At 33.8% G+C, this 27,042-nt stretch overlaps 3 protein-coding genes and 1 non-coding gene across 9 annotated transcripts in view; 2 read left to right on the forward strand and 2 right to left on the reverse strand.

Moving 5' to 3' along the window:
• Positions 1–27,042, forward strand: part of kcc (solute carrier family 12 member kcc) — a 257,609-nt gene that overhangs the window by 100,177 nt on the left and 130,390 nt on the right. The gene's annotated exons all lie outside the window — the stretch shown is intronic.
• On the reverse strand, positions 3,727–3,797 carry TRNAC-GCA (transfer RNA cysteine (anticodon GCA)). Its single transcript has one exon. It is a non-coding gene; the product is annotated as a tRNA-Cys (tRNA).
• Positions 12,781–14,311, forward strand: LOC146535486 (trypsin, alkaline B-like). The gene is made up of 4 exons (XM_085191150.1): positions 12,781–12,928; positions 13,068–13,239; positions 13,554–13,809; positions 13,980–14,311. The coding sequence occupies exons 1-4, from the start codon at positions 12,883–12,885 to the stop codon at positions 14,274–14,276; spliced, it is 771 nt and encodes a 256-aa protein (XP_085047276.1). The 5' UTR covers positions 12,781–12,882; the 3' UTR covers positions 14,277–14,311.
• On the reverse strand, positions 14,566–25,620 carry LOC146535487 (monocarboxylate transporter 12-like). The gene is made up of 10 exons (XM_085192100.1): positions 25,359–25,620; positions 20,241–20,367; positions 19,533–19,675; positions 18,922–19,024; positions 18,427–18,603; positions 17,131–17,278; positions 16,489–16,636; positions 16,051–16,198; positions 15,035–15,226; positions 14,566–14,947 (listed from the first exon to the last, which is right to left on the reverse strand). Exons 1-10 carry the CDS (start codon positions 25,452–25,454, stop codon positions 14,781–14,783), a joined length of 1,449 nt encoding a protein of 482 aa, XP_085048226.1. The 5' UTR covers positions 25,455–25,620; the 3' UTR covers positions 14,566–14,780.

Below are 27,042 nucleotides of genomic sequence, written 5' to 3' on the forward strand. Positions count from 1 at the left end.
AGATGTCACTGATTCGATATGACCTAGCCTTCGGGCGGCACAGTATGAGTATGAGCGACGCGAAAATATTCTTATAGTTCAAGCAAGCGTAGCCGCGTCCGGGTCCACTAGTGGATAAATAAAAGTATATAATTTAATTCACTTTAATTAATTTGTCACTCGTAGTTACTTCTATGACACAAGGCAGCGACAAAAAATAGTTATTTAAAAATATCTGTCAAAATTATATATATACACAATTTATCGCGTGAAGAAACTTACCAAGCAAGCAGAAAATAGTCAGCTTAATTTTTACTTACCAACTATTAAATTGAGGCCATGGACGAGGCCAAGCGACTGACGCTGTCCCTGGGGCAACGTCAGTCGCTTCTGAGACCTAAATTGAATACGCAATTCGAGCGGAGAGCGGAGAATAGACACTCACTACTTACTCTGTTTTATATTTTGTTAAGAGTGACAAAGGAAACTAATTTGGTTCTTTTGTAGTGTAGTTTTTAATAATCTTTGTAACAACACATCGACCATTTATTTGAAAAAAAAAAAAAGATAATTGTTCAGTAGTGGTTTGTATATGGAAAATAATAAAACGTCACGTCAATAAGAAGCGTCACGTTCTATTTATTTAATTCGAATGAATATGGCTTAATCAAACTGTCTATTTATTAATGTTTGGATCAACAGTCAAATGAGCAACTTTTAGCAATTCACATAATTATAACATACTAGCGACCCCCTTGCGGCTTCGCCCGCTTTAACTACTGTATTATTCATATAATGTATGTTTGCACTTAAGATAATGTGAAAATTAATTAAACCCTAATGCAACCTGCATTTTCGTATTTACAATAAGGATTTTCCAATTGTTTTACACAGCAACGATTTTTTAGTAGATACCGTAATTTTAAATCTGTGCTACTAATCTTTTCAAGTACTTATTAAAATATATTTAAATGTAGTCATTTAAATATATTTTAATAAGTACTTGAAAATTTAAAATTTTAATAAGTACTTCTAAGATAGTTAAATGACTATTTTTAAACGGAAGAAATTATAAACAAAAGTCTACCTACTAATAACTACTACAAAAAATATAAAACCAAATATATCGCGCTGAAATAATACATTCAACTTCAATTATCCAATACGTGCAAACGCATCTACATCTTCGTTGCTATAAAGGCAGGCGGGTTTCTTTTTTTCGAGCTTGTGGTTAATGCTGAAGAGGGTATTCTGTCCCTGATGAAAAGTAAGCACTACGTGGCTGCCTGTGAGGAAAATTAAATAGAATGCATGGGCCGGGAATCGAATCCGGGCCGCCCGCGATACAGTTGGTGTGTGAACGGAGTGATGTGTCAACAATTAAATGAGTTTTTCTCAAAAACTATTCGCAGTTTCAAAATAGTGTAAAAAGCAAATTTTAACTTCGTTTAACGTAGAAAATTAATAAAATATTTTAAAGGATAAGGATTAATACAATTATGGAAAAATATCGCTCACAATAAAAATTATATTGAAATTATTATTTTTAGACAGAAATATGATCACTACACGTTATTCTTAAAAGATACGAATATGCTCTCGCGCACTTTTTTGTAGATCTTATTAAGAGGCACAATACTCCAGTACATTATTTTCATGTAGTACTTACCATTAAAGCAGCGCATGCGCGAAAGTGTCTCAACGGGTAGAACTTTATACACATTTATCGTATTTATGTTAATTTACATAAGAATGTACAAATAATAAACTATATATAAACCTTCTACGAAAAATACTCGACCTAATGGTGAAAACCACATCAAAATCCGTTGGGTGGTTTAGAAGAAGAAGAGTTAGAAACAACAGACAGACACGAAAAGCGACTTTGTTTTATAAGATACTAGCGACCCCCTTGCGGCTTCGCCCGCTTTTACTACTGGATTATTCATATAATGTATGTTTGCAAAGCACTTAAGATAATGTGAAAATTAATTAAACCCTAACGCAACCCGCATTTTCGTAGTTCCAATAAGGATTTTCCAATTGTTTTACACAGCAAGGATTTTTTAGTAGGTACCGTTATTTTAAATCTGTGCTAATAATCTTTTCAAGAACTTATTAAAATATATTTAAATGACTATTTTTAGATAGTTAAATGACTATTTTTAAAAGGAAGAAACATATAAACAAAAACCTACCTACTACTAACTTCAACAAAAAATATGAAACCAAATATATCGCGCTGAAATAATAAATTCAACTCCAATTATCCAATACGTGCAATCGCATCTAAGGTTTTTTTTTTTCGAGCTTGTGGTTAATGCTGAAGAGGGTATTCTGTCCCTGATGAAAAGCAAGCACTACGTGGCTGCCTGTGAGGAAAATTAAATAGAATGCATCGGCCGGGAATCGAACCCGGGCCGCCCGCGTGGCAGGCGAGCATTCTACCACTGAACCACCGATGCGTGTAAGGCAGGCGGGCGCGGCGGACGCATGGCGAGTGGCGAGCCGTTTCGCAGCAAGGATTTTTTGATATTGTAACTTCTACAGTACTTATTAAAATGTAAAAAAATGTAAAAGACAGTTTTGGCCTACATGAAATGGCCAACGTAACTAATATACTTATTTATATGCTGAGAGCTAGGTATAAGTGAAACTTGAGTAACATACAGCTGATGTGTCAACGGCGGGATGTGTCAACAATTAAATGCGTTTTTCTGTAAAACTATTCGCAATTTCGAAATATTGTAAAAAGGAAGTTTTATCTTCGTTTAACGTAGAAAATTAATAAAGTATTTTAAAGGATAAGGATTAATACCATTATGGAAAAATATCCCTCACAATAAAAAATATATTGAAATTATTATTTTTAGACAGAAAAATGATCACTACACGTTATTCTTAAAAGATATGAATATGCCGTCGCGGACTTTTTTGTAGATCATATTAAAAGGAACAATACTCCAGTACATTTTTTTCATGTAGTACTTACCATTAAAGCAGCGCATGCGCGAAAGTGTCTCAACGGGTGGGACTTTATACACATTTATCGTATTTATGTTAATTTACATAAGAATGTACAAATAATAAACTATATATAAACCTTCTACGAAAAATACTCGACTTAATGGTGAAAACCGCAACAAAATCCGTTGGGTGGTTTAGAAGAAGAAGAGTTAGAAACAACAGACAGACACGAAAAGCGATTTTGTTTTATATGATACTAGCGACCCCCTTGCGGCTTCGCCCGCTTTTACTACTGGATTATTCATATAATATATGATTGCAAAGGACTTAAGATAATGTGAAAATTAATTAAACCCTAATGCAACCCGCATTTTCGTAGTTTCAATAAGGATTTTCCAATTGTTTAACACACCAAGGATTTTTTAGTAGGTACCGTAATTTTAAATCATAGTAGCAACTACTCTTTTCAAGTACTTATTAAAATATATTTAAATGACTATTTTTAGATAGTTAAATGACTATTTTTAAACGGAAGAAATTATAAACAAAAACCTACCTACTAATAACTACTACAAAAAATATGAAACCAAATATATCGCCCTGAAATAATACATTCAACTCCAATTATCCAATACGTGCAAACGCATCTAAATCTTCGTTGCTATGACTCTATAGCGGGCGGGTTTTTTTTTCGAGCTTGTGGTTAATGCTGAAGAGGGTATTCTGTCTCTGATGAAAAGCAAGCACTACGTGGCTCCCTGTGACGAAAATTAAATAGAATGCATCGGCCGGGAATTGAACCCGGGCTGCCCCCGTTGCAGGCGAGCATTCTACCACTGAACCACCGATGCGTGTAAGGCAGGCGGGCGCGGCGGACTCGCTTGTATAAGCATAACGTCGCGAGGCGCGTTTCGCAGCAAGGATTTTTTGATATTGTAACAACTTCTAAAGTACTTATTAAAATGAAAAACAGAAAAGACAGTTTTGATCTACATTAAATGGCCAACGTAATTAATATACTTATTTATATGCTGAGAGTAAGGGATAAGTGAAACTTGACTCGATACAGTTGATCTGTGAACGGCGTGATGTGTCAATAATTAAATGCGTTTTTCTCTAAAACTATTCGCAATTTCGAAATAGTTTAAAAAGCAAATTTTATCTTCGTTTAACGTAGAAATTTAATAAAGTATTTTAAAGGATAAGGATTAATACCATTATGGAGAAATATCCCTCACAATAAAAAATATATTGAAATTACTATTTTTAGACAGAAATATGATCACTACACGTTATTCTTAAAAGATACGAATATGCCATCGCGGACTTTTTTGTAGATCTTATTAAGAGGAACAATACTCCAGTACATTTTTTCATGTAGTATTTACCATTAAAGCAGCGCATGCGCCAAAGTGTCTCAGCGGGTAGGACTTTATACACATTTATCGTATTTATGTTAATTTACATAAGAATGTACAAATAATAAACTATATATAAACCTTCCCTGAGAAATACTCGACCTAATGGTGAAAACCGCATCCAAATCCGTTGGGTGGTTTAGAAGAAGAAGAGTTAGAAAGTTTAGACAGACACAAAAAGCGACTTTGTTTTATAAGATATAGGATAGGATATAGGATAGGATAAGTAAATATATTTGACCATATATAATTTACAAATAAATGCGTCATTCATTATTAGCTATAACTGAAATGAGAATAATATATTGCTTATAGGTCCCAAAATAAAAGTTATGCAATAGCAAATAGAACAATTCTATAGTGTTGCTAGTGCTGTTTAACATAATATTCTAAATATACGCCTTTATTTATCAACCTGATGCGATGAATTCTAAAATAGATCTTTATTAATAGACACTAGTGTTTTCTGATAGCTATAAATATAATAATTAGGTGTTTTTAAGTTTCAAGTTTGAAAGACAAGGCTATAAACAGATGGGCCGACTCATGGCGGACGGGAGATCCTCTTTCATAAACTGTCTAAAAATCCATCTTTCAAGTTTCACATCACAATTAATATTAATAAATCATATACTTTTGTTAATTGTTAATCGTTACAAAGTTAGTATATAAATCTCCGTTCATATTTCCCTTTCCCTTCCCTTTTAAGACTTGACATGTACTTCAAAAGGGGGAGGTCATGAATTTGACCATATTTTTTTTGTATGTACCCAGGATCTGAAAGTCTTCTCATGAATAGATCTTGGTGATTCTTGTTTTGTTTGATAGCACATATTACCCTGTAACTCAAAGTTCACACTAGGTTGTTCCATTCTAAAAATATTGATAAAATAATTTTAAAAGCAAGTTTACTCAAATTATCTATATATATATAAGGACTTGTCCTCACTGACTGAGGTAAGACGCACGCACAGCCGTAACCGCTGTGCGTAGAAACGTGAAATTTGGACAGATGTTTACTTTCGTAATCTGGACATCCACTAAGAAGGGATTTTGAAAAATTTTAACCCCAAAGGGGTGAGACAGGGGTTGAAAGTTTGTATGGAAAAAAATTTAAATCGGCACCGATTTTTATAAAATTTGAAATTTAGATTTTTAAAAGTATTTAATTGAACACGTGTTTCATCGTTTTCTAGAATTCTCCCTCTAAGGGTGCAAATAAGGGGTTGAAAGTTTGTATGGAAAAATCTTTAAAACGCCACCGATTATTATAAAATTTTAAATTTAGATTCTTAAAAATATTTAATTGAACATGTGTTTCCTGGTTTTCTAGAATTCACCCCCTAAGGGTGTAAATAAGGGGATGAAAGTTTGTATGGAAAGTTCTTTAAATCGCCACCGATTTTTATAAAATTTGAAATTTAGACTCTTAAAAATATTTCATTGAAGACATGTTTCATGGGTTGTTAAAATTCACCCTTAAATACGCAAGCGAAGCTGCGCGCGTCCGCTAGTCTATATATATAAAAGGACTTGTCCTCACTGACTGAGGTAAGACGCACGCACAGCCGTAACCGCTGTGCGTAGAAACGTGAAATTTGGACAAAAGTTTACTTTCGTAATCTGGACATCCACTAAGAAGGGATTTTGAAAAATTTCAACCCTAAAGGGGTGAAATAGGGGTTCAAAGTTTGTATGGAAAAATTTTTAAATTGGCACCGATTTTTATAAAATTTGAAATTTAGATTTTTAAAAGTATTTAATTGAACACGTGTTTCATCATTTTCTAGAATTCTCCCCCTAAGGGTGCAAATAAGGGGTTGAAAGTTTGTATAGGTTTTTTTGAAATCGTCACCAATTTTTATAAAATTTGAAATTCAGACTCTTAAACGTATATAATTAAACATATGTTTCATGGTTTTCTAGAATTCACCCCCTAAGGGTGCAAATAAGGGGTTGAAAGTTTGTATGGAAAAATTCTTAAATCGCCACCGATTTTTATAAAATTTGATATTTAGACTCTTAAAATATTTAATTGAACATGTGTTTCATGGATTTCTAGAATTCACCTTGTGGTTTATTTTAATTCATCCCCTAGGGGTGTAAATAAGGGGTTGAAAGTTTATATAGAAAAATCTTTAAATCGCCACTGATTTTTATAAAATTTGAAATTGAGACTCTTAAAAATATTTTATTGAACACGTGTTTCAAAGTTTATTAGAATTCACCCCTAAGCAATAAGCAAGCGAAGCTGCGCGCGTCCCCTAGTCGTTTTATAATTTGTATTTTGTATTGACAGACAGACAGACGGACGCACTTGATACAGTAATCTTATAGGGATAACTTTTTTCCTTAAAAAATATGAAACCCTAAAAATAAACGTATTTACGATTTACTTGACGAATGTCTACCCTGTATAAGTAGGATGCGGGCGTAGCCGCGAGTGGGCCGCTAGTTTCATAATAAAAACAGTCACCCATCAAGTATGTACTGCCAATTATTGGCAAATACTATTATAGTATTGCTTAACTTGAATAATTTGCTGTAGTAAAATTTATGTAAACATAATCTTTAATCAAGAGATAATTTGTAGATAACAGTTTATCTTTCTCTTATTAAAATAATCCTGTCGGTTTTAGATAATAAATTTTTAGTTTTTATATTTTATTTAAATTCAATATAATTATTGCAATATACTCAAATTACAAATCTGAAAATTTCATCTGGTTGAATGCGGTAACCTTCAGTAACTACTGAATTAAAAAAATGAATCCAGTTTAGACAGATCAGTTATTGATCCTATTAGGTACTTCATATTACTAAACGTTAATCGTTTTTATGTAACATCCTGTAGCTGTGGTCAGAGCTACCTACCGCCCTTAGAACGTGTCATATTTCCTACTAGTCCTAGTTAACTTTGTCAATAATATAGTTTTCTTAGAAAAATAAACATTTTTATATTACAGTTTAATATTTAACTGTTGAGAGCATATAACATTTATTGTTTAATTTAAGGAAAATGTAGCATTTTTTACCTTCATGCTCTATCCCGCACATAGCAGCAGACAAAGGGAACCTGGGAACCTAGTGTTAAGACATTCCGTTGCTTTCCGTTGATTTCGCTTTCACAATTTACTTCTGTTTATGATATTAATTCTTTTATTAAATAAAAGAGCGATATATGGAATTTAATCAGTTTTATTATTTATGTTTTATTGTATTGTTTTGATTAGATCTGCAGTTGCAAATGAATATGAGATCAATTTTCTCATAATAAGTTACTTCCGCGAAAGATACTAAGGAAATGTACGCAAGGCATTTGTAGGGCACAATTTGTTGCTTAGATGATCAATGTAAAACCATTGAAGTTTTCCTCGACATCGTCACGTATAGGGGTTAATGCAGACTTGAGAATTTAATCTACGTTTAGAAGGAAGGCAGAGGCAACCTAGTGTTAAAATACTTAGTTCCCAACTTTCGAGACATTGTCGGTTGAGTGGCGGAACTTAACGCCGCGTTTTGTCTTCTTATCGGTTGTTTTAAGTCAGATTTTTTTTAATGGATTTGATATCCATAATCGCCGCGTTCTGTGACACAATGGCTTCAATGTTACGTTTAAAATTGTTGAAAGTTTTGTTAAACAATATTGTTTCAGTTCATAAAAGATCTCTCTTTTTTCTAAACGTTCCAATCTAAAACTGCATCACGCAAGCTTTAGAAGTGTCACTTTAAAGAGGTTTGAATCTTTTAAAATTTTTAGAGAACAAATATACGTAATATGAGGTTTTAGTTGCAACTAAGTCATATAAGTATTGTATTTAAAAAAAACAATTTAAGTTACTTTTCCACTTTTTCAAATCTAAAGTTAAATTTCGAATACAAATAGTCTTTAAATTACAAAGTCAGGATCGCAGTTGGTTACTGAGCAACCGCAAGACTGTATCCATTTCAATGTAATTGAACTCGCTACTGTTTCTCCAAGCATTATACTTATGTTATTTTAGATTATAATTATGTTATACGTCAAGAAAATTTTATCGGTGCCGGTGGTGTGAAATCGTCTTTATTTTTCTCTCTCGTTTAATTAATGGAAATTAGTATAAATAAATAGAAATTGTAATTAATCTTGAACTGTTTACTCTGTATTCAGAACAATTAGACTTAGACTATGAAACATTATTTTTTCCTGCTGTAAGCCATCTTACCATTAAGCAATAGTAAAATATGAAAACTGCTCACTGCCTATTATTATGAATTTTAACATAAAATTTACGGAAAATAAATTTCTTCTCTTTAATATCTAACATACAGGTATTCATGATGTTCGTGTGATCTTTTAGTATCATCGGCATTATGTTTCAGTAGGTCAATCTAACACTCCCTTCTTTTCACTGACAAATCTTCTTCATCATATATCCTCAGAATTTACACAATCCAACAGAGTATGGTCTTCTTTATAATTACTATTACATTTTTATTGAAGCCTGCAATTCTGATGATGATGACTTTACTAACAACATCTATGTCGGTCACTTAATTTTTCATATTGTAGTAATTTTGAGTATTTAATATAGTTTATTACTAAAAACTTCTTCTTCAAATTTTTAAGGTATTAATAAATAAATTAGTCTTAAATCGTTTCAATAAATATTTTATAATATAACTACTTTAAGACACTTAGCTTTAAACGTACACGTACAAGAACTTAAGCGTAATGTTACCGTCCGCTCGTGCCTGAAATTTTATTTGGACATCGTTCTCGAATAGAATTTTGTTACTTTAATCCTAACCTCAATTGATCATGCCTAAGGGTCAGGTTATGTTAGTATTATTATTATATTTCAATTGTGATAGAGTAATAGCAAAGTAATATTCTTTAATACATGCCAAGCAGGCAAAGAAAAGCTCATTATGAGTTTTTATTTACCTGTTAAAATACATAATAATGTGATTACTATGTGTTTTAGGGTTTTACCATTATTAATTTTCATAAAGAATTTGGTAAAGAGAAAAATCGATTTTTATGATAAGTGAAGTGATGTAAAGCTAGATAAGCGTAACCCATACCACCGCCTTTGTTTTGGTAAGTTAAAAATACGATATAATTCTTAAAATAAGAGCTGATAAGAATATCAATTCATATAATATTATTGGTAAAGGCAGCACGTGCCAAATACGTAACTTATCATTGCCATGTTTTTTGACATTATTTATTATCTTAGCAGTAGAGCTGTTTCTTGACATAATTCCTAAATAAAAATTGATTACGATGTTTCAAAATGTACATTCTTGATAACCGCTACGTTTTTATTGCTTGTTAAACTTTGAACTTCATTGAACCATATTTATCTTATAGATATTTTATAGTCTTTTAAATGAGGTCGCCTCGTGATAGAAAAAATATCAGGAAACAATAATATGTAATTGATAATATATATTTATTATGAGAGAATAAAGCACAATAAATAACATCGCTTAATTAAATATTATTAATTTTACCCTACAAATACAGACAAGAGAAACAAAAAGAAAAGAAAGTTCTAAAATAAAATTACAACGCTAGAACCCGAATTTATATTATTTAGTAACTTAGTGATATTTAATTAAGTCTTATATGTTAAATCCGTCTTTTACTATTAGCATGTATTTTACAGGCTCGTGCACTAAATAACGCATGGAGTATACTTCAGCTCATATAAGTAGTATTGAGGAATGGCATTTTGACGTTTTTGTTTTAGATAACCAAAAAATAATGTTGTTTAAGCGTCACGCTTTATCCCTAGCGGAGTAGGAGTCAAGTGAAGTCAGAAAGGTGACTAGTTAATAAATATAATATCTAAATTCTCATATAGGTTTAGCATCTTAGTATCCAAATTTGGTATAAAAATGGCATAAAATTACAAACTTGTTTTTAGATGGTCACAATAAACATTTTAGTAATGTCTAGATGGATACATATAATTATTTTAGTTTTTTATAGTGAATTATGTGGGAATGTAATAATATAAAATATTCATCCGCATTAATATTTAATGTTTGAAATAAAACTTTAAATTCAATGAAATATATGTATGTTTAAAATTATGCAGAATATTTGTATGCAATATTATGATCGTATATCTTATAATTTTTTATTCAAGTGCAAATTTTAATGTTTGAATACAGAGTTAATTTAAAACAACAACCTTTGCAATGTTACCGTTATAGTCCCTACCTATATGTAGTTTGGTTGGACTTACCTACATATAGGTACTCGTACGTTGCCTCATCGAAATGGGAGAATGAAAATAATTTAAAACCGAGTAAGAAAGAACTCCACAACCACCACGCTTAGACTCAAACTGTCAACTGCGCCACAATGGCTTAAATAAGATTTCTCTCGTATGAACTTTCCTCTGAATATTATGTTTTAATGTGATTGTAAAGAAATAATTCCCGGGTAGCACCTACAAGCTGTATCTGAAAGTCTCTGTTATGATAACTGCAACTACGGTTAGCATTTTAGGTAGTGGAGTGCCTAAACATTTACTTATTGTATTATTCCATTTTTTTAATAAATAATTGTAATCCAGACTAAATAATAATAAATAAAACCGGTCAAGTGCAAGTTGGACTCGCGTAAGGAGGGTTCCGTACCATAAAACGGCAAAAAATATGTCTGTTGTATAGGAGCCCCCTTAAATATTTATTTTTCTATTTTTTTACTATTTGTTATTACAGCGGCATCAGAAAAACATTATCTGGTATAATTTTCAATTGTCTAACTATTACGTTTCATGCCATACAGCCTGGTGAGAGAAGGACGGGCAGCGGATTCTTAGTTATAGGAATAATAGGAAAAGAAAAGAAAATCTGAAATCAATTAAAATATTACAAAAATTCTATTAAAAAAATCAAAATTATATATGCTAAAGAGTATAATATGCTCTAAAACATATTGTATTTTCATTGTATTTTCAAGCGATGGCTTATTTTTTGTATGTGAAAATTGTTTACCACATTTTACGACATAATATATTTTGGTTCGGCTCGCTGTGATAATATAAGATTATGAACGCTCTCGCGGGAAACCCGTAACGGCTTAATTATTTTATTATATTGACTACAATTGTAAACTTGTTCCATTTACTTTACAAAATTTCCATTGTATTGCTGTCTTGGGTATAACACATAATTATTCATTATCTATATCAAAAATAACATAAAAGGAGATGTTCCCACTGACTGAGGTAAGACGCACGCACAGCCATCACCGCTGATGGGAGAACCGGAGAAACGTGAAATTTGGACGGATGTTTTCGTAATCTGCACACCCTAGTGGGTGGAAAAGGGATCTTGAAAAAAATTTACTCTAAAGGGATGAAATAGGGGTTGAAAGTTTGTATGGATTTTTTTTTAAATATGCACTATTTTTATAAAATTTTAAATTTAGACTTTTAAGAAAATTATTAAATTTTTATATAAATTTGGTATTATTTAATTTACCTGTGCTATTTATCTTTAACCTGATAAATTTGTTATACGCACTAGTATTATTAACAATGTTCCAATCAAGGTTGTTATATATGACGGCCGTGTTATATTATTGACTTAACAAGAAAATTGCTGTGAATTTATTATAAGGCGTTCCTACTCTTTTTACTTTTATTGATATTCTGCGCTTACCCATATCAAATTGAGGAAGTGAAAAGAATTCATTACCCGAATCTAACAGCTTACAACGACACTTAAATAACAATTGACCCAGTAGCAAAATAAACAAATAAAATCTTTTTTGTATACATTTGAGATAAATCATTTAATACTATAATGATACAATGAATTAAAATTATCTGTTATGTAAATAATGCGATGTGCCCGAGATAATTGGATGTATACGTAAAGATCCATTATTTTTTACTTTTTTTATATAAGATAAAATTACACACATTTGCACACACATAAAGTTTAATTAGTTTAATGTTTATTTATAATTTGTTTAATAATATAGTTCTTAAGTAAAACAGTCATTATTGAATTTTAACTTTATATATTATAATTTTTAGGGTTCCGTACCTCTAAATGAAAAAACGTATGTTTTCCTCAGGAACGCGTGAAGGTACGCGTGTATATTGTCCCTTGCAGCTTAAAAAAATCAAACGTGGTAACTTGATGAAATTTGGTAGGATGCAACGTCTTTTAGCATAGCTAAAAGAAAAATTTCAGAAAGTTAAAATTTATAGGTATATTGATTCTACAAAAAATAACTATACTACATTTTTTAGCATCATTTGCAGGTGAAAATAAGCAAAAAAAGTAGTTTTTTAGCTATTATATAAGCAATTAATTTATGATACTAATTTGATTTATCTTCTGTTTTTTAATTTTATCATGGTCATGATAACGTGCCAAAAATATTACTGATAATTGTAATTAATCATCAATCAATCATTTTGAATATGGTAATAATATATTTTTTGACGAGTATATAAATATCCACCTTAAACGTATTCAAATTAGTGGAGTACCTGTCTTCAAAATGCGTATATTTGTGCTATTAGTTCTTGGTCTGGCGGTTGCCACAGGTAAGCTGATTTTAAGAGAGTTTTTTTAATATAGAATAAAGTCAGCTTGTTGTAACTTACTACTGAATAGCTAGTAAATTATATAATATACGAGTATGTATCTTTTATATTTTTAATTCAACGGTTTTAAAATTTTTAGCCGCGCCGTCGGAACCCAGTAGAATTATTGGTGGATCAGTTACATCGATTGATAGATATCCATTTAAGGCGGCTATGATGTTTTCATTTTTCGGTGAAGAACCCTTCGTTTTAGCATGCGGGGGCATAATTATTAACAACAGAGCTATACTATCTGCTGCTCATTGCTACTTGTAAGTGAAATTTAGATATGATCAGATTTAGATGGTGTTTTATTATAGATGAAAGATTATATTTAATTATCTTCACTTCTTTACTCTTATAAGTCAACGTAAGTCAGTTGTAAGCAGTGAAATGGTTTAAATTTGGGCCCAGAATGGAAAACGAAAAAAATATTTTTTTGTAATTAAAAAAATGGTTTAAACAACTTTTACATATAACATATAAAACTAGCGTTTTGGATGGCTACTACAGTAAAACTTAGACAGTTTATTAATTTTGACTTATTTTGAAATATAAAATCTATATAAATTAATTTTTATTTCAGCCGCCTAATATTCATGCAATTCCGTGCTCGTGTTGGCTCCCCTTACCATCAAAGTGGCGGTATTGTTCATGAGATCAGCAGGATTAGTAATAACCGAGAATACGAGCCTTTTACTTTTGATAGCGATGTTTCCGTCCTTCATGTGTCTTCTCCTTTCGTCTACAATAACAATGTCAGCCCTGCAGCAATTGCCGGACCTAATTACGTATTTGGAGATAACCAGGCTGTGTGGGCAATGGGATGGGGCCGAACAACTGTAAGAATTCATTTATTTGAAGTATCAATGCCCTCAAATTAGTTTATTTTATTTCTTTATTATTAGTTAATTTTATGTACCTTTTTAGTTTATTTTTATTTATTATTTAGTATCTGATTGTATTGTATAAAGTTAACCCTAAAAATTTTAATATATTTTGTTAATTTCAGCCTGATGGATCAAATTCACCAGTACTCCGAGACGTTCAGCTCTGGACTGTAAACCAAGATGAATGTATACGCCGTTACTCCGAATTAGGCCGCGAAGTTACCGATAATATGTTTTGTGCTGGCTGGCTCGATGTTGGCGGCCGTGACCAGTGTCGAGGGGACTCTGGGGGAGCGGTACTCCACAACAATGTTGTTATTGGAATTACTTCCTGGGGAGAAGGTTGTGGACATGAACGCTACCCTGGTGTAAATGTCCGTGTTTCGCGCTTCACCTCCTGGATTGTAGACCAGGCTTAAAACAAAATACAAATAAATATATGGTCCTATATATATATATCTTTTCTGTGTACATTTTTATTTTAATACTAGTCCGGTCCGCTCGCGGCTTCGCCCGCTTAAACTACTGAATTATTTATTTAATACGCTGAATTACGTCCATGTTTTAATATAGTAATGCACTTAAGATTTCTAAATTTTTAAAATCTTAGTCTTGCTTAGCTAAGAAAATATTATACTGCGTGGATTGCTAACATTTCATTAGGTTTTCATTGATTTCACATATGTCACGTTCTAATACATGAAGGTGAAAAACACAAAAGTCCATTTTGCTCTACGAAAAAACGCTAATCTTTAATTTTATTTAATAATAAATAACATAACAAAAAATATTATAATAATTTCATAATCACAGATAGGTTATAAAAGAATTAACATAATTAATAATATAAATCGATAAACGTAAAAAACATTATAGTAAAATTTAATAAATGCTGCGTTATATTAATTAGTTAAAGTGCTTCTTCATGTTGTCAGAACTTTAGCTTTAGAACTCTTATTTTTTGCCAGTCGTTTGTATTTGTTACTTTTGTATATTAGTTCTATTGTCCAAAATATAATGACGATAGCAAAACAGGATGTCAATATATAGAAAGCCGTCGAGTAACTGTTCGTTAAGTCTCTTATTGCACCTGGAATAGAAATATGTAACGTGTTTATCATTCTAATATTGTATATGGGAAATACAACGAAAGCTACAAAGACTTAATATTACTCACCAACTATAGGACCCAGTAGCATTGTGAAGAAACCATAAAGTGCTAAATATATTCCCATAGCTGATGTAAACTTATCTTCACCTACAGCATCCGCTATTACAACCGGTACCAACATTACCATTGTACAACGAGATATTCCGGAGAGTGTTATGAATATTTTTATAAATGTCATATTCTGTGTTGAGAGCATTGCTGAAAAAAAAGCAAATTATTAGCTTGATAGATAGATAGATAGATAGATAGATAGATAGTTAGCCTTAGTCGTGTTACAGGGACACAAGCATGGGGCTGTAAACGCGACAGGTTGTGGATTTCACATGTTTAATATTTTCATTTCTTCACTCTGGTATCGAGGCAAAGCGTGGTGTTTAGTTCCGCTATTCAACACGCAATAGCTTCAGAATACCCTGCCATCGTGCTTGGCACTCGATGCGCTTTCTATACGTTCCATTGTTTTCTCAGTTATTTCTTAATGTTATTGTAATTATCGTGTCTTTATATACATATGTTTGTGGTTGATTTTCGTATAAACTGTGTCGTGATTTACTATATGTGTTCAAACTATATGTACTTTAAAGTGGTGTTGAACTTTTTCAGTGTTAACCGTAAGTAGACTTATTGTTCATTTGCATCAACACGACATTCAATATAAATGAATAGAATTTCTGTTCACATTTCTGTCCATCTATATATATAACATCGAAAGGTCACTCACTCATCACGAAATCTCAGAAACTACAAGTGCTAGGAATCTCAAATTTTGCATAGGAGTTATTTGTAGGACGTAGGTGCTCGCTAAGACGGGAATTTGCAATATTCGACTTCTAAGGGGTTGTTTTTGGGGTCGAAAGTTTGTATGAAACTTCGTTACTACAAATGCTAGGAGCCTCAAATTTTGCATAGACGTCACTAGGACGTAGTCAAGGAGACAGAAATTAATAATAACATAGTTCACGCAGGTGAAACCGCGAGTGGGCCGCTAGTATTTCTATATAAGTAGCAGTTAATATACATACCAATTCTCGTTGCAAAGGCTATTGTTAAACCCATAACGTAAATCTTATGGCTCCCGATATTAGTGAACCATTTGTTCAAAATAATAAATAATATTCTTGTCACTACATCTCCTGCAGCGTTAAGAGACAGAGTCAAGGCTACGTCACTCTGAAATAAAAACGTTATATGATCTTGAAATGTATTGATTCAGCTATATTTATCTATAAGGAAGAGAAAACTATATTTGTTCTGCCACTCAACACGTAATGTCTCGAAAATTCGGCGGTAAGTGGGGAACGGAGGAGTCTTAATGGGAACAAAGTGTTTTAACTCTAGGCTCCCAGGTTCTGCCTACCCTGATATGTGCATACAGCGTAAAGCTAAAAAAATAATACTTAAGAGTAGTATGTATTTATTATCTATAAGTAATGAATAAAAATTTAAAAATATATGCTTACTTCAGACCACCCCATGCTGTATAAGAATTGTGGGAGCATTATTGTTATTGTTAAGTCAGCAAATATAACGAATGCTAGTCCACAAGAAGCATTCGACAAAAGATATGTTTTTAACAAAGGAACATCTATAAAGTTAGAGATGATAGAACTGTAATAAAATATTTTTTCAAAATATTAGATATTGAATTTCATACAATTATATACATACATATGAGTAAGTATTGGTTGAATAATAAAAAAACATCTAAAGTTCTTATATTAGGCAAGTAATACATTTTTATATTTTGAATTTAAACTTTTTTTAGCTTTATGGTTCATCCCTAGCGGAGTAGCCAGAGAGAACGGAGCGCCAAACGACTTAGCGTTTGGCCTTAGTCTCTGCATACTTCAATGAACGTTCCCTGTCATCAACCTCTTCATACATGCCATCCTTATATTTTTTATGTAACCTCCTTCGAGTATAATCGATATTATGTTCTGAAGAGTCAACCAAAGTCTACCCTACCTTTTTTCCCTATCCTAACCAAATAAATATATAGGTAGATAGTTCTATTACTCTTTCTCACTCAATTTTTACATTGATAATAAAACTAACCCTATAATAAAACGACACAACCATCATCACCAAAATTAAAAACTTACTTTGATACATTGCTTTTATTTTGTTCCAGTTCTTCTAAAATCTGTTTCTCATTTAAGCTCTGTTTTATATTTTCTATATGAGGTGCCTTGTATGATGATGTGATCTCGTCTACTTTTTCCTTTTCAGTTGCCAAAAGCGACTCTATTTCTGAAATTTAATATATTTTACTATTTTCATTCATATCATAAGAATACAAAGATAAAGCTTCAGAAACATTTTTGTGGTAGGTATTTAAGATATAGAATGTCTCGACTATCGTGGCACACAACTGACTAGGTTCCCAATTAGGGGAATGAATTATTTTTATTTATTCGCTCTCGTAATCAATACAAAAGCCAATTTAAAGGCCATCAACACACCTGTAGCTCCTCTGGAACACCAGAGGAACACCACTGGAACACCAGAGGTGTGTTGACGGTCGTGTAACAACACGGAATCTTGGGGGCGGTGATTACTTACTATCAGGTTATTCGTACGTTCGTTGGCCTTTTTCCATAAAAAAAAATAATACAAAGAGCAGGGGTACTAGTTCCGTTTAGCCTAACGTGTTATACGCAGTATACATGAAGTAAAGCTAAAACATGCCAAAATATGCCTTTACTTAATAAACACTGGACTACAACAGGTATTGTGGAAAAATATTGGAATACTTTTAGAAATAACGTTTCTAGGTTACGTTAAAATAAAATGAGTTTTACCGAAGAGATTGTTTTTTTTTTTACTTTTTATTAACTTTAGAGTCCATTGACTTGGCTATGGATTTTCTAAATGAAAGGGGCTATTTTAATAATATATATCTACCTAGATTGATTGAGCTAAGAATGTTAAGAATACGGTAAATATATTTAATATGTCTAACATGTGTATGTTTAAATTGTTATAAATAATGAATGTAGGCTAAATAATATACAGTGTAGGTGCTAAGTTAATGAAATATTTTTATTAAGTATATATAACGGTATTATAATAAACAGAAGGACAGCGTCCAACTGCAAGCACGATGGTTAATGGTTCGATCCCTACTCGTGAGAATATATATATATTATATTTTAAATGATTTACCAATCCCTACTCTAGATTATCTATTACTATGTTGTGTGCGGGATACAGCGTGAAGCTGATTTTCTGCCTACCCTACTTTGGCAGATCAAGGGCGAAGTTTAGTTCAGCCACTCAATGCGCATTATCTCGAAAATTTGGCGCAGTGCTCCACTAGGTTCCCTTTAATAACCTGTTATGCGGGGAAATGTGCGAATCCGATTTGTTTTCTTGTAAGAATGTAAAAAATAAAATACCATTTTCTTTATTTTCAGGTACTTCAACTTTCTTCATATGCCACGAAACTGGTTGGAACAGAGCCATACCGATGATATTTTGTGTGGATACTCCCGCTATTAAGATATAAGTCCCTTTGTATCCATAGGTATCTTGCGCCCATTTGATGAAGTAAGGAGAGACTAAAGTTAGGGCCCCTGTAAGTAATTTCAAGAGACATTAGTAGGTAACTTAGTTAATATATATTTTTTTCATTAGAGGGATTGTGTTTTGAGTCACGGAACTCAACGCCGCGCTTACCTACGAAACCAGAGCGAAGAAATGGAAGTACAAATTTTAATAAATATCTTATTTCCTCGAGTGGGGATCGAACTCATAACCAGTCAGTCAGAGTCACGTTTACAATCACACTTGTGCCCCAAAAAAATACTAATAATGACTCTGAAGTTAATACTGTACTTATAGTTTTCCGTATATAAAGTTAACAATTTTCAATTTCATAGTACATTACTTACCTACAATAGTTTGCGTGAAACTGACAGCCAGAAGCCGTCTCTTAACGAAATAGTTGTTCAGCATTGTGAACGATAAATTGACTATCATTCCATTTCCAAAGCTCTGAAAAAAGTAGAAAATATATTATACATTTTATTAACAGTAAAATCTAATAACGTCGTGGCGGCACAATTGGAAAATATTCTATCAAGCTTAAGTTTGCGGGCGTATGCATTCATTTAGTATGAAATAATCTACACTAATAAGTTTGTAATGATTTTGATATTGTTATATAAATATGAATATTAATTTTTCAGATTTTTCTTTATTTGTATTGTATGCTCTCACTGCGTGCCAAATTTCATTACACTTATGAAATATGGTCCACGGAAAATACCTTACAGTTTTTGAATATGCGGCGGATTTCATACAAAATGCTGCAAAAACGAAGAGAATAAACATATTACTTAAGCTTTAATTTTGTAAAAAGCCCTCGTGGCGCAGTGGAACAATGCCTGACTGTAAATGCAACTGTTGTTCATTTTGTGCAGCAAAAAGTGTTTTTCTTACATTCATTTTCTTTAAATATTAAAACAATTAGCAACAAAACAAAACAAGCAAATGTAATTACCTGAGCAATTCCAAGACTCAAGATGAAGGAAGATTTTGATTTCACGAATATGATAAGGATCAAGCCTAGATTATATATCAAGGCCGATATAAGTCCCAGTTTTCGTATCGACAAAACTTTTAAAATGGGACTTATCAAAAATCCTGAAAACAATATAATGTTAAGATTAAAAATAGAATAATAAATTAATAATATACTAATTATAATGAGACTATTATGGAACGTTTACATGCTTGGTATGGTTCTACAAGCCTCCATAAATTCTAAGCCTTTACAACCGCTTGTATTCCATTTACACGGTTGCGAGGGCATGCAAGCATGGTAGACATGGATATCGAAGTTGTTTCAGCTTTCTGCATCAATTCGTAATATTTTTAAATTCTTCGTGGTGAGTAAATATTGTTAAAGGAGAGACTAATTACATCGTCGTCGTGGCACCTAGAAACTATGACTGACTGACGCGATGGTTATCAACGAAAAGTTGTCAATCTTGGAACTTTTGTCTATTTCAATAAACAACATAAAAGTAGATGAAAAAATATCATCAGAAATATTGGGATCATCATACAAACAAAACTTGTATACAATTCAGCATAATCGATGGAGCGGTGGATTTGAAATTCAGTTGCAAGCTTTAACCCACATTCCTACTGACGAAGCAGCTCAATTTGAATAAAAACTTGCTAAAAATATGTTAAATGTTTATACCTGTCATTGCTATAGTGACAGCGCTGATTCCATTCATTAATGTTACATCTGTAGAATTCATACCCAAAGAAATGTATGATTGATTGTAGATCACCCCATAACTTGGTAGAAATGCATGTATAGTAATCTGAAAATTATTTTATAAAAATATTAATAACACTGTAATACTACAGTAAAGTATAAATAACTCTCATTTATAGATGAGGTAATAAAATTGGATCTTTTCTTGGTTTTTAACTATAATTTGCTTAATAACTTATATATACTTAATAATTTTTACCCAGACTTAGACTGATTTTATTTATCAAGTGATTTCTTCGTCAGAAGTCGATCGACGAATGGAACCACTAGAATATCAGTCTTATTTTGCTATATATGCTGCACATTTAAAGGTAAAGGTTAAGAAAGGTTCTCCCAAAATGCAGCCCGCACATACAAAACCGTTGGCAAGCTAAACGTGTACACTCACACGAATATTGACTGGCCACGGTGCCGGTTTTTTTTTTTTTTTTTTTTTTTTCGGACTTGACTTTAATGCTGTTAGCCTTACTGGCCTTTACAGCGACACCGGGTGAGTAGGGAAGAGGGTACTCTGTCCCTGAAAATATGCAGGCACTGTGTGGCTGCCTGTGGGGAGTGCCGACGACGCAAGGGCGCCCCCTGCGGGGCTCGAACCTCGGCTTGCGGTCGTCGAGCGGGCTGGGAGTTTCCCTATTCTAAGCAAAGCCGGCCGCGACACAGAAGCCGCGACCGGGGGATAAAGTTAGACTAATCTAAGGGAGCTAACGGTCCCTAACCGCTGGACCCGACGGCGCCGAGGCGCCGCCGGGCCGTGAGATAAGCTAGACTACGTCGTCGATTCCGGCGACGACGGTGTGTGTGTCGTGCGTGTGTAGTGTGTTTCCTACCTACGTACGGGCCGTTTGCTACGGTAATGGCGTCATCGGGGTCTAAGAGGACGCTACGCGGGCGTCTACGAATCGCGTGAGGCGTGTAATTACACGCCTCAGCGACGAGGGGGTTCGCGTGCGAGCCTGCGCGCTCAAAGTAGCGCTTCGCTAAGCGTTTGCAGTGCTCGTGAATCGATTCCAGTTCAAAATCTCTATGTAGGTCGACATTACGCACGTACCAGGGGGAACCTGATGCGATGCGCAGGAATTTATTTTGCACTTTTTGCAAGGGAGCAAGCTTGGTGTGCGCGAACGCAACGCAAGCGTAAGTAAGGACAGGTCTAATACAAGCTTTGTATAGTGTCAGCTTATTTCTAAGTGACATTTTACTATTCTTGTTTATGAGATAATATAATCTATTGAGAATGTACTTTGCTTTATTGCAGACTTTTGTAATGTGGGGTTTGAAAGTTAATCTAGAGTCTAGAGTGACACCTAGATATTTGACCTGTTTTTCCCAGGGAATGGGTTTGTCTAAGAGATGGATGGTAGAGACTCTTATATTTTTATTGAGAGGGAAGAGTATTGCTTTACTCTTCTCGGGATTGACTTCGATTCTCCATTGGCGGAACCACTCACCGAGTGCGCGGGCCGCTTTCTGGAGTCGATCTTTTAATAGGATAGTACAACGCGAGGTTGTGAAGAGGGCTGTATCGTCGGCGTACATAGCCAGGTGAACACCCGGAGTGAGCGGGATATCACTGGAGTACAACGAGTACAGGATAGGACTTAGCGTAGAGCCTTGTGGCACGCCTGCGCGGAGGAGGCGGGGGGAAGAGAGAGTGCCTTCGACTTTATAGCGAAAGTATCTATTCGAGAGAAAGTCCCGCAGGATGTGTACGAGACAGTCTGGCAAGCCGTAAACGGCGCGCAGCTTGTAAATCAAGCCGTTATGCCAGACTTTATCGAAAGCTTTCGCTATATCGAGAAAAATAGCAGCTGTATTGCTGTGAGAAGGATCCCTAAGGTTGTATCGAGCTATATGCTCTACAACACGGTGGACTTGATGTATGGCGGAATGTTTCTTTCTGAAACCGAATTGCTCATTACAGAGCAGAGAGTCGGCCTCTACCACCTCTGAGAGTCTAACGAGAATGATTCTCTCGTAAATTTTACCTAAACAGCTGAGAAGGCTGATAGGTCGATAACTGGACGGGATATTCCGCGGCTTATTAGGCTTGGGAATGCCTATGACTATGGCCTCCTTCCATTCGTCGGGGAATGAGCACGACTTAAGAAGGGAATTGAAAATGATGACCAATAGAGATATGAACTGAGCCGGTAGGGACTTGAACATTCTATTAGACAATTTATCGGGCCCCGGGGCCTTCCTATCTTTGAGGTTTTTGATGATGACTTTGACCTCGTCTTCAGAGGTCGGGCGGAGCGGTTCCCCTTGCGGGGGCGTCAGCGCCCATTCTGCGACCGCGGAATCCACACGCGCAATGTGGCTCGGATCGCAGGGCTGACTACTCGGGGTACATTGAGCCTCTAAACTGTCAGCGAGACATTCCGCTTTTTCGGTGTCATCGGCGGCAATTGAACAATCTGACCTAACTAGAGGAGGCATAGTCGAGAGACAATCGACTCTAAAAGCTCGCGACAGCGCCCAGAATGCCTGGTGCGATGGAGCGAGCCCCTCGAGCTTCTTATCCCACGACTCACCGCGCAGAAGTTCGAATTCGAATCGAACTCTCCTCTTTAATCTGTAAAATTCCCTACGATTTTTGTCAGTCGGGTAGGTATCGTGTCGTCGCATAGCTACGTTCCTGCGTCTAATCAATCGCCTGAGCTTTTCTGAGATATCAAACCTACCGTCGGGCAAGTTTGTTACCTCTTTCGAACAACTCTGGATTGTATTTAAAATATAATCGGTAAATTTATTCGCCGCGTCTATCGCTAGCGCCGCGGAGTCGGCAATGCCAGGTATTAATTCCTTAAGAGGGGATTCATTCGAGCGGAGGAGCTTTGCGAATCTCCTCCAGTCGACCACAGTTTTGGTGGGAGGGCCAGAGGGGCGCTCGTCACCTAACTTGAGAATGACAGGACGATGGTCCGAATCTAGGTCGAGAATGGTATCTATTGAACGTTGCGACAGTGCAACGTTCGAAAGTATGGCAATATCGAGTACATCGCCTGTGCCGAGGACACTAAAGCGAGTGGGAGAAGGCGGGCCTATAACACAAGCGTTATATTTCTCTGTGAAGGCTAGAAGCCTCTTGCCGCTGACATTAGTCACCGACGAATTCCAAAGTCTATGTTTGCAATTGAAATCCCCGATCAGAAGGACCGAGTCTCCCATACTAAGTAGCGCCAAAATGTCGCTTTCTAATAATTGCCTAGACGGCGAACGATAAACTGAAGCTATAATTAAAGGCTGATGGCCTGTGAGGAATACCTGACACACCGACGCCTCGGCTGCTTCGAGAGACGGAGGGTCGAGTGGTATACAGTGTAAATTCTTCTTGTAATAAATCATAGTGCCTCCACCGTGGGTGGCTCTATCATTTCTCACAATCCTGTAGTTCGCAATGCCAGGACTACGAACAGCAGGTTTAAGAAAAGTCTCCTGTATACATAAGATATCTAATTGATGGGCGTGCGCGAAGGCGCTCACAGCCTCTTTTTGGCGTTTGACACCGTTTGCGTTAAAGGTCGCTATTGACAGGGCTCTAGGTTTAATATGCGCGAGTTGCGAGTCAGCGGGCCGTACGGTGCCGGTGGGTTGCCCGAGTACTTGAATCAATTCAAGTGCAAACGGTATTTCGAGCCGGGCGTTATAATAACACATATGTTTGAGTGTCCTGTTTATGGCCATAAAATCGAGGTACAATTAGGAGTAAAAAAAATAATAGGAATACTCAAATTTCAAAAAAATGATAACGTGCCCCAGGATTCACTTTTAAAGTTCTGGATAAGTATAGCAAATAAAACAATAAATAAAAATAGAAGAGAACCTGTATACAAGAATATTTCTTGTATCTTGTACAAGTTATTTTGAAATGTATGGAAGCGGACACTAAATGCGCTCCCATTAAATAAATTTAATATAACGGTCATCATTATGGGCAGCAATTTACAAAATATTTTATATTGATTATAACTTTTTTATTTATGAACTGATTGAAATAAAACAAACACTAAATCTTATGGCAAGCCTGCAAAAATACAACAGTGCATACTACTTTTATATATGTAGGTTATGCCGTTTCTGAGACTAGCCTGAACACGGTTGTATACGCTTGTCTCACGCACAGACAGACAAACAGACAAAGACACAAAGACTTAAAATCACTATTGTATTACATTGTTAAATGCCCACCATAACATTTTTTTTAATATATCTTCCATATGCATCGATCAGTTACTTCCAAGCTCCTGCGAAATATAACGTGAAGCTAAAAAAATGGTGTAACAGATATAATTAAATGTCATTGAATATTATAAATAAAAATATAAAGGTAAAAATATAAAAAACAAACAACTATAAAGGGACGTATAATAGTTATAATAGTATTTACAAACTTATTGTATTAGTATTGACAAACTTAAGTATGCACTCATTTTTTATGATCAATTATAAGAAAAAAAATTGTGATAAGTTTTATCTGTAATATCAATTTCTAAATTCTGATTTTTTAATTTATCTGTACTGCAACTGCTTTACACTTCTTGTTAAATTTCCAAACTGTATGTTTACGAGAAATATAATAAAATTATTTAGTATGAATATTAACTACAAATATAAGTTTGTAATGATTTTTTTCTTTGATATACTTGTTTTTACTTTAAATTTTATTGACATTTCTAATCGTTATATTAATGGAACTGCAACTCTTGAAATTGTAAGTTTGTAGGTCTATTATATCTTATTATTGTGAATAATAATAACTAATAACATTTCATTGTTTTCCATATTGGTTAGATAGAGGATAATATAATGACCTACAGGACAAAAATATTTTTTAAGGATGCTTAGGTTAATAAAATATGGTAATAAAAATTGTGACTGACGCTTATGAAACATCTATTCCAATTGAGGACATGAAAACAAAACACAATTAACACTCAGGTTGTTTTTGTTCGCTGAGTAAAGTGAAAAGTATTATCACTTTTCACTAATTAAAGTGAAAAATATTACTAGAGAAAAAAAATATGCAGAACTTACAAAATTAATTGTAACAGCCAGTGCTATCACATAACCCCATCCTCCATCTGGGGGTACGAGTTCATAATTCTTACTTGTTACTTGCTGGGCACTCATTTTGTACACTTACAATGAAATAACAATGATAAATGAGCCTCGAAACAGAAACACCTTGTCTTTTTATCTCATGTCAACAATTTATATGATTTAATTGACGTAATATGTAGAATTACAGTATTAAATCAACTTGTTCTTACATATCTTATTTATTATTTGTCCTAAAACATGTCCACAATTAGATTCCTTAAATTTTAATCATTTCTTTTCCGTTCAGCATTTTTATGCACCAAATTATTTATATCAATCAATCAATCAATCAATCAATCAATCAAAGCAGCCTTTTCGGGTCCACCGCTGGACATAAGCCTCTCCCAGGGTGCGCCAAAGCTCCCGATCCAAATCATTATCATTATAATTTCGATTATCGAAGCATATAATTATTTATATGCTTCTTACTAATGATTAAAAATAAATTATATGTTGTAAATAATATTTTTCACATTTTACACTATATCCCTATATCCCGCATAGCAGGATAGACAGAGATAACTCGGGAATCTAGTGGTAAAACTCTTTCGTTCCCTAATATTCGCTAAATTATCGAGGCATTACGTGCATTGAGTGGCGGAACTCAACATATTGTTTTAATAAAAAAATATATTTAACATTATCCTGGTATTCTATTATTAGACCATAACTTGGTGGAAAAGTATTTTTTTAAATAAAAAAAAAATAAAGTCACTTAAAAAGTAAAGTCGTAAAGTTGACGAATATAGAACCTCGGTTAAAAATTAACATAAATCTATAGTGTCGTCTAATTTTCATTTTTTTTTCATTTATACAAGAATAAAATACAGAAAAAAACGGTTAAGTCGAATCGGACTCGCCCACCGAGGCTTCCGTACCTATTTCAGGATTGAATTAACGGGAAGTATTATACTAATATAATAAAGCGTAAGTACTAATATAATAAAGCGGAAGAGTTTGTTTGTTTGTTTGTTTGTTGGTTTGTTTGTTTGTTTGTTTGTTTGTTTGTTTGTTTGAACGCTAAGATCTCTGGATCTACTGGTCCGATTTACTATGTGTTTGTTTTGTATGAAAGCTACATTCTTCAGGAGTGCTATAGGCTATATAACATTACATTACACATATATATTAATATATTTTAAAGTACTTTCTAATTTGACATGCAATTTATTCGGCCATGTTAATAACAACCGTTGCGTCGCTACGCAACCGTTACCGCGACATTTTGACATTCATCCTTATGAAAATAAATATAATAGTCACTTTTAGCATTTTATCTAGATTGAAATTATAGTTTACTGTATAAGATTCTAATAAATAATTAAGGAGATGTCACTGATTCGGAATGACCTAGCCTTCGGGCGGCATATGAGTATGAGTATGACCGACGCGAACGGGCAGATGACGTTGACGGTTTTGTAAATTTTCGAACTTTATTTGCTGTTTATAATTAATTTAAAATACACTATGGTTCTCTTCTTATTTTATTTGATAGTGTTGGCAAAAAATATCCTTATGGGTAGTTTATAGGTACTTTTTCTAATATTAAGAATATCCTTTAGTTACTTTCAATTGCTCAGATATTTTTTCTAATAATATGTCTCTACTAATTATTATT

Source organism: Heliconius melpomene, chromosome 10 (genome assembly GCF_056956725.1).
Source record: "Heliconius melpomene rosina isolate 202511_hmr_F chromosome 10, ASM5695672v1, whole genome shotgun sequence".
Classification (NCBI taxonomy): Eukaryota; Metazoa; Arthropoda; class Insecta; order Lepidoptera; family Nymphalidae; genus Heliconius; species Heliconius melpomene.

Excerpts from the sequence above, each read along its gene's own strand:
- LOC146535487 (XM_085192100.1), bottom strand. The coding sequence starts at position 25,454 with ATGAGTGCCCAGCAAGTAACAAGTAAGAATTATGAACTCGTACCCCCA. Across the intron at positions 20,368-25,358 it reads TGGCTGTTACAATTAATTTT|ATTACTATACATGCATTTCT; the intron begins GTAAGTTCTGCA and ends AATAATTTTCAG. Across the intron at positions 16,637-17,130 it reads AATAAAAGCAATGTATCAAA|TTCTATCATCTCTAACTTTA; the intron begins GTAAGTTTTTAA and ends ATTTTATTACAG.
- LOC146535486 (XM_085191150.1), top strand. The coding sequence starts at position 12,883 with ATGCGTATATTTGTGCTATTAGTTCTTGGTCTGGCGGTTGCCACAG. Across the intron at positions 12,929-13,067 it reads TGGTCTGGCGGTTGCCACAG|CCGCGCCGTCGGAACCCAGT; the intron begins GTAAGCTGATTT and ends TAAAATTTTTAG. Across the intron at positions 13,810-13,979 it reads TGGGATGGGGCCGAACAACT|CCTGATGGATCAAATTCACC; the intron begins GTAAGAATTCAT and ends TGTTAATTTCAG.